This window comes from Lipotes vexillifer, unplaced genomic scaffold (assembly GCF_000442215.2).
Source record: "Lipotes vexillifer unplaced genomic scaffold, Lipotes_vexillifer_v1.1 scaffold1094, whole genome shotgun sequence".
In the NCBI taxonomy this organism is placed as follows: Eukaryota; Metazoa; Chordata; class Mammalia; order Artiodactyla; family Lipotidae; genus Lipotes; species Lipotes vexillifer.
Genome location: NW_006792775.1, coordinates 236,282 through 244,262, shown reverse-complemented (window position 1 = coordinate 244,262; position 7,981 = coordinate 236,282). Strand labels below are relative to the sequence as shown.

General features: G+C 58.4%; 1 protein-coding gene across 1 annotated transcript in view; it reads left to right on the top strand.

The window, feature by feature from the left end:
* Positions 1–7,981, top strand: part of ANO9 (anoctamin 9) — a 22,992-nt gene that overhangs the window by 4,822 nt on the left and 10,189 nt on the right. Inside the window, 16 exon segments of the mRNA XM_007465988.1 lie at positions 1,528–1,602; positions 1,706–1,831; positions 2,022–2,167; positions 3,360–3,406; positions 3,535–3,593; positions 3,675–3,748; positions 3,983–4,117; positions 4,689–4,785; positions 4,893–4,953; positions 5,040–5,137; positions 5,255–5,359; positions 5,449–5,589; positions 5,592–5,612; positions 5,698–5,788; positions 5,965–6,018; positions 6,021–6,078. Of these exon segments, the coding sequence (XP_007466050.1) occupies positions 1,528–1,602; positions 1,706–1,831; positions 2,022–2,167; positions 3,360–3,406; positions 3,535–3,593; positions 3,675–3,748; positions 3,983–4,117; positions 4,689–4,785; positions 4,893–4,953; positions 5,040–5,137; positions 5,255–5,359; positions 5,449–5,589; positions 5,592–5,612; positions 5,698–5,788; positions 5,965–6,018; positions 6,021–6,078 (1,388 nt within the window).

Genomic DNA, 7,981 nt, shown 5'->3' with positions numbered 1-7,981 from the left:
AGGCAGGAGCGTAGAAGGATGTGTGAGGTTTGTTAATGCTGCCGCAACAGTTAACAAAGAATCGGGGAGACTCAGGGGCTCGGCACCTGAGCCCTTAAGGGCTCCCCCTTAAGGTAATGCCCGCTGGTTTTAGTGTCCGTCCGTCTGTCCAGGACGTGCCTGCAGCAGTCGCTCCTGCACGGTTCTCACTGGACTTACTTTTAGGAAACTCAGTACCGTGTCACATTGGTCCCCAATGCCCTGTGTGCAGTGGCGGCCCTCATGTTCCTGTTGCGTGTGGTCATAGCACAGTGTTTTCATCCATCTGCCTACCGATGGGAATTTGGGTTATTTCCACAATTCTGATATGAAATATGCTGCTGTGAGCACCCTTGTCTGTCTCCAAAGGTGGCTGGCCCCGGGGTGTAGTGTCTGGGATGGTCAACAGTTTCCCAAGTTCCTGCACCAATGTGTGAGCCACAGCAACACATGGGGATTCTGCTGAGTCACCGGGCTTTTTTTTTTTTTTTGACGTATAGTTGATTTACAACATTATATTAGTTTCAGGTGATTTACAATATTATATTACATTCAATATTTTTATAGATCACCCGGGCTTTTTAAAAAAAATATTTATTTATTTATTATTTATTTTGGCTGCTCTGGGTCTTAGTTGCAGCAGATGGGATCTTCACTGCGGCATGTGGGATTTAGTTGCGGCATGCATGTGGGATCTAGTTCCCAGAGCAGGGATCGGACCCGGGCCCCCTGCACTGGGAGCGTGGAGTCTTAGCCACTGGACCACCAGGGAAGTCCCACCCAGGCTTTTTTTTTGGGAGGGGAGCGGCGCACCAAGCGACATTCGGGATCTCAGCTCCCCAACCAGGGATTGAAGCTGGGCCACGGCTGTGAAAGCACTGCATCCTAAACACTAGACAGCCAGGGAACTCCCACACCTGTGTTTTTAGAGCTGTCTGGCCGTAAAATGTTGGCTACCAAATGGTGGAAGGTGGTGCCTCCTTGGTCACCTGGCCTGCGTTTTCCAGATGGTTCCCTAGCTCATGTTTGCACCTTCTGAGTGCCCCTCTTTTGTGAAGTGTGCATTTGTATCTCTGGCCCATGTTAAACTGGGCTGTCTGCCTTTTCTTATAAATTCTGGGAGCTCTTTTTTTTTTTTTTTTTGCGGTACACGGGCCTCTCACTGTTGCGGCCTCTCCCGTTGCGGAGCACAGGCTCCGGACACGCAGGCTCAGCGGCCATGGCTCACGGGACCAGCCACTCCGCGGCACATGGCATCTTCCTGGACCGGGGCACAAACCCGCGTCGCCTGCATCGGCAGGCAGACTCTCAACCACTGCGCCACCAGGGAAGCCCTGGGGAGCTCTTTGTAAATGTTTCCAAACAAACCTCTGTTGGCCATTTGTGCTGTAGCCTCAGTGCATGCACTTAGCCCCACCCGGAACTACCCCTTTGGTACCAGGGCACCCAGCCCAGGAGGTACTTGTCTGCTGCAATGAGCCCCATCCTCTGTCTGCTCTTCACCCCCAGGGAGAAGAGAGCCTCCAGATCCTGATGGGGACCGAAGGGGACAGCCCCCTGCAGATGGACATCAATACCACTGAGGTGAGTCTCTGCTCGAGCCTCTCCTGGGCTTGGTCCCACCTACTGCCCCATGCCCCGCACCTGGCCCGCCCTGGTCCCCAGTCCCCACACCTCCTTCTCCTAGACCGAGGCCTCCGAGCCATGGGACTGTGTCCTTGTGGCTGATCACTGCACCCAGAGAAACCCCAGGCAGGTCCAGCGGCAGCAGCAGTTCCTGGAAGAGCTCGAGAGGAAGGGCTTCTGCTACAAGGTGGGCGGGCTGAGGGCCTCGCCTGGGCGCAGGGGTCATGGGGGACTGGGCGGATCCCGGGGAGGTGTCTGGGGAGGTGGGCTGAGGCCTTGTGCAGGAGAAGGGTAGGAGGAGATAGGCCATTGGCTTTGGATGAAGGGGGAGGGTCCCAATGTGGAGTAGAGGGTCCCATGCTGCCCCCCACCCTCAGGTGAGGGAGGACCAGGCAAAGGTGTTCTTTGGGATCCGAGCTGATGGCCGGGTCTTTGACCGGTACTGCAGACTTCTCATGGAGCCCGAGGCTACCGCCCCCAGAGGGGAGCTGGCCAGGCCAACTTCCATCCCAGCCACCACCAGGTGAGAGGCTGGCCCAGAGTGGGGCCAGGAGGACCCCTGCCCGCCCACATGCCGGTCCAGACAGGCAGCAAGGCTCCCAGGAGTGGTCCCAGGGTGGAGGGCCCAGGGGGCAAGGGTCTGTGGGTCAGTTTCCATGTCTGTAATACGGGAAAATGACAGTTCTCACCTCTTGGAGTGTTTGAAGGTTACATGTGACTATGTCCCCCGGATGCAGAATAGAAACCAGCCTTAAAGGGTGGGCAGAATTTGGAGAGGCTGAGAGGATCCTCCCAGCTGTCCCTCCTAGGCTCTGAGGTCATCTCCCTGGATTCACATCCTGACTTCTTTCCTCCAGACCAAATGCCCCTCCCTGGACATCTATCCCCTGCTTCCCAGGCACCCAACACCTCCTCTCTCTCCAAGCACCTGCTTCTCCCCACCCCGATCCTCTAGGCCTCCAAGCCAGCCCACCTGCCCTCCCCACAGCCCTCCTCCATCATCTTCCTGGCCCCAGCCCCGGCCCCCTGAACTCATCTGGGGCCCGATCAGGGAGACTAGCGAAGAACACTCCTGGAATTTGGATACGAGGCAGTGGAGGGGGGCTTCCTGTGAACACAGAAGGACTGGCCGGTCTTGGGAGGACACATGAATAGAGGCCCCATCAAGATGATAGGGCCTGAGAGGGGCAGGCTGTGGGGAGTGCCCTGGGACACTCAGGGGGCCGTGTCTCATAGGAGGATGTTCCAGAGGAGCAGGACTGTATAGTCAGATGCCCGAATGTGCCGCTTCCTGGCTGTGTGGCCTTGACCAAATTGCTCACCCTCTCTGAGCTTCAGTTGCCCCATAGGCAAAATGGCTCACAGGGGTGCAAAGAGGATTCGTGCACATAAAGAGTGTGCTCTCGACCTGTGGGGGCTCCAGGTGGGACGGGTGATTGGAGGTGGGAGGTCTGGGAGGGATCTGGGAGAGACTATTGCAGGGCTGAGCATCGGGGCCCTGGGAAGAGAGAGACCACCCTGAGGGAGGCCCACCTTGGAACCAGGGCACAGCTAGACTCTGGGAGGGTTTAAGGAGGTGGGCTCCCAGATGAGTCCTGGATTCTGGGCTCTGGTCAGGTGGTCAGGGCAGGTGGTCTGCGGGCTCTGCTAGGACACAGAGGGGCCTGGGACCTGGCCAGATAGAGGGCCATCCTGAGCCAGCTCTTGTGTTCCAGAATCCAAATTGTCAACTTTGTGCTGAACAGCAAGATGGCCGCTGGTGGTAAGGACTGGATGGGCAGGTGGCCTGTGCAGCAGCCCACCAGGAGGGGCAGTCACACGGGGAGAACGGGACAGGGTCCTCCCTCACCCCTCACTCCCTTCTGACCCGAGAATCCTTGTGACCACCAGACACACTCCAGGATTTGGTGAAGGATGGGGTCTTTGAGGCCGGGTTTCCCCTACACAAGGTGAGTGGTGGGCCGGCTGGGAGAGGACCTGAGAGCAGGACCTGAGGCAAGAAGCTCTCACTGTCTGTCGCCTGTGCTCAGGGGGAGGAAGACCTAAAGGAGAAATGGGCCCGGTGGAGAAACATGTTCCAAGAGCAGCCAGTTGGTGACATCAGGTACTACGGCCCCCCGCAGACACACCTGCGCCCCCATAGGCAGGCTGCGCCCCCAGCGGTTACACCCACGCCTCCAGCAAACTGCTGTGCGGGCTCCCATTTAGACACACATTTAGATGCCTGCAGCACAGACGCACCTTGCCCGCCCCCGCACGTGGCATGCCTCACCCCGGCGTCGGCACCGGACGGTCACCCCCGGTGGGAGTGGCCCTGACGGGACGGCTGTGCCCCTAGGGACTACTTCTGTGAGCAGGTGGCGCAGTGCCTCGCCTGGCGCGGCTGGTACCCCTGCATGCTGGTGCCCGCCTTGGTGGTGGGCCTCATCGTCTTCCTGAGCAGGTTTGCCCACTTCGAAGCCAGCCAGATCAGGTGGGGCGGAGTCAGGCAAGGGACGGGACTTGGGTGTCAGGGAAGGGGCAGGACCGGGGTGGGGGAGGTCACGGAAGGGGCGGGGTTAGGGCGGGGTCGTGAAAGGGAGGGACTGAGGGTGGGGAGGAGTCAGGGAACGAGCGGGACTGGGGTGTGTAGAGTCACGGAAGGGGCAGGGTTGGGGCGGGATTGTGAAGGGGGTGGGACTGAGGGTGGATGGAGTCAGGGAAGGGGCGGGACTGGGGTGGGGTCATGGAGGGGAGGCGGGACTGAGGGTGGGGCGGAGTCAGGGAAGGGGCGGGACTGGGGTGGGGTCATGGAGGGGAGGCGGGACTGAGGGTGGGGCGGAGTCAGGGAAGGGGCGGGACTGGGGTGGGGTCATGGAGGGGAGGCGGGACTGAGGGTGGGGCGGAGTCAGGGAAGGGGCGGGACTGGGGTGGGGTCATGGAGGGGAGGCGGGACTGAGGGTGGGGCGGAGTCAGGGAAGGGGCGGCCTGGGGCGGGGTCCCCCAGGGCCCACAGGAGTGGTCACAGGAAAGCGCCGCTGACAACCCGGTCCCTGCACCCCCAGCAGGGAGATCTCTGAGGCCCACGACGTCTACATGTGCCCTCGCGGCGACCACAACCCCAGGCACCAGCTGCTCTCAGAAACCTGCGCCTTCGCCAAGGTTTGCGCCTGGGGGGCACTGCGGCCGCTCGCCCGCGGGGCGGAGGGCTCAGGGGGTCCTCTCAGGGGAGGGAAGGCCGCCCCAGCCCCACGCGCCGCTCTCCCCAGCTCACCCACCTCTTGGACAACGAGGGCACCGCGCTGTTCGCCGTGTTCACGGCGCTGTGGGGTGTGTCGCTGCGGCACCTGGGGGGCAGCCGAGCTCCACACGCAGCGGGGACACGCCGTGAGGCCTCTGCTTTCTCCCGGCTGCAGCCACCGTGTTCCTGGAGTTGTGGAAGCGGGAGCGAGCCCGTGTGGTCCTGCAACGGGACCTGTACGGGTGGGACGAGGACCAGATGAGGCTGAGCCAGGTGACCAGGCCCAGGGCCCACACGAGTCTGCTGTGTCTGAGGGGGTCCACATGTATGAGGCGCGGTTCCCGTGGGTGAGGGGTCCCGTGTCTCAGGCGTGTCCGGTGCCGTCCACAGGAGGAAATGGTGCTGGGGCTCATTGCCTGCCCTGACTACCAGCCCCGGCGGCACGAGCACTCCTACACGCGGAGTACCGTCATCCTCCTGCTGTCTCTGTTGATGGTACTCCTGGGGCGCCCCTGGTGGGGCTGGAGAGCAGGTGGGGCGGCCCCCAGAGGCCTGCCCATCCTGGCCTCCCCGACCCCCGCCAGATCTGCCTGATGATAGGCATGGCCCACGTCCTGGTGATCTGCCGCGTCCTGGCCGCTGCCCTTTTCAGCTCCGCCTTGCCCTTCCTGGGGGAGCAGGTGACCACGGCCGTGGTGGTGACCGGGGCCCTGGTTCACTATGTGACAGCATCCTCGTCATGACCAAGGCAGGGGTCGGGGCAGGGCGAGGGTGCCGGTGGGGGTGCGGCTCTGCTGAGGTCCGAGGTGAGCCCTCCGTCTCCCCTCCCACAGATCAACAAATATGTGGCACTGAAGCTTTGTGACTTTGGTGAGAGGAGGGCTCCCCTGAGCCCCTCTCTGGCTACTGGAGGGAGGATTCAGGGTGGGGATCTTGTAGCCCTGGGGTGGGGGAAGGGGGCTCACGAGAGGGCAGGGGCTCGCACCTGGGAGACAGGTGGGGGTCGCAGGTGTCCCTGAGTCATCAGGATAGGGACAGGCTGGGCACGGGCTGTCATGGGGTGAAGGATGGGGGAGGGACGGCCCCACATCTCATTCCAGAGAAGCCCAGGACCTTCTCAGAGCGAGAGAGCAAGTTCACCATCAAGTTCTTCACTTGCAGTTCTTTGCTCTTCACTCCTCCTCCCTTATCTACATTGCCTGCATCCTGGGCAGGTAAGGGCCACCTGCTCCCACATGCCTCCCTCTAACTCCTTTCTCCCCACCTTGAAAATGGAAATACCTGTTCTTTTTAATTTTTAAAGTAAATCATGCTCAGAACACGTGGAAACCCAGTACAGAAATATGTGAAGGAAGCCCACAGCAAACCCCCAACTGTCCAATCCTCGTCCTCAGAGATGACACTGTAACTGTTTGTTGGGTCTTCCCAAACTTTTTTAAACATTTAAGTACACACACATACACCTATTGACATGAGTGACTTTTTTTTTTTTTTTTTTGTGGTCCGTCGCGGCCTCTCCCGCTGCGGAGCACAGGCTCTGGACGCGCAGGCCCAGCGGCCATGGCCCACGGGCCCAGCCGCTCCGCGGCACACGGGATCCTCCCGGACCAGGGCACGAACCCGCGTCCCCTGCATCGGCAGGCGGACCCTCAACCACTGCGCCACCAGGGAAGCCCGACATGAGTGATTTTGTCGTGTAAATAATTGTATTTGCCTTACACTGAAAACGTACTATGAGCATTTTCCATGTCTGCATGGGTGGTGAGGTTTTGTTTTTAAAAACATACCATGAGCATTCTTTTGTGGGATGTCCTTGAATTTATTTAACCACTTCAGTTGGTGGACATTCGGGTTAATTCCAGTTTTGAGGTTTATAAATAAAGCTGCAGTGGGCATCCCATGTAACACACATGCACATGCATATGCACACACATGGACACACTTCCCCTCACCTTCCTAATTAATAAATGAGCATTTTTGGTTCAATCAACATATCTTTTCTTGTCTTTCTGAAGAAAATAATTCCTCTATGTGTTCTCTGTGTTTGTTCAAATGTTGTAAGTTACACACATACTGCCAAATAATCCCAAACTCTCTAGCAGAACTTCATTTATTTATTTGCAAAATTTATTTATTCATTTATTTATTTTTGGATACGTTGGGTCTTCAGTGCTGGGTGCGGGCTTTCTCTAGTTGTGGCGAGTGGGGGCTACTCTTTGTTGAGGTGCCCGGGCTTCTCATTTCTCATTGCGGTGGCTTCTCTTGTTGCTGAGCACGGGCTCTAGGCACACGGGCTTCAGTAGTTGTGGCACACGGGCTCTAGAGGGCAGGCTCAGTAGTTGTGGCACATGGGCTTAGTTGCTCCATGGCATGTGGGATCTTCCCGGACCAGGGCTCGAACCCGTGTCCCCGGCACTGGCAGGCTGATTTTTTAACCACTGCGCCACCAGGGAAGTCCCTCTAGAAGAACTTTAGAAGAAACCAACTCCTGCCAGTATGTTCAAAGACATCATGAGGTCCTTGGAGACGCCCTCGTGGCATCTGTCCCCTTCCCTTGGGGCTGTGCTTGGCCCTTTCATCCTGGGAAGCCCCTTACTCTCTGCCGTGTAGGATCCCAAGTTTTCCAGTGGCTTCCTGTGAAAGGGTACATGGGAAATCATATGTGCTGAGTTTCCTCTTTATTGGGGGCCTGACTGAGCGTCTGCTGGAGATAGAATTCTAAGTTGGATATGGTTTTCCTCAGACTTCCGAAGGATATTTTGGTTTCTGGCTTGCAGCTTTCTGTTCCGCAAGTCTGGCGTTAATGTTCTTCCAACTCTGTGCATCTTCTCACTGTCCCCCGTCTTCTGGAATTTCTCAGCCGTGTGACTTGGTGGGTCCTTTTCAGTCGACATGCTTCGGTAATTCACATCTCTCTCCTCCACACGCCAGCTTTCCTCTCTCTGCCGGATGATTTCCACCATCACACAAACATGCTGTCACAGTTCCTTCCGGAAGTCTTCTCATCGGCGATCCCGGTTGCTGGTTCTCCCGCCTCGCACTTCTGCCTCCCCGGTACTCTCACTGCCTCCTGGCGCTGACCTCTGCTCTCCTGCTGACCTCGGAACGTCGCCTGGC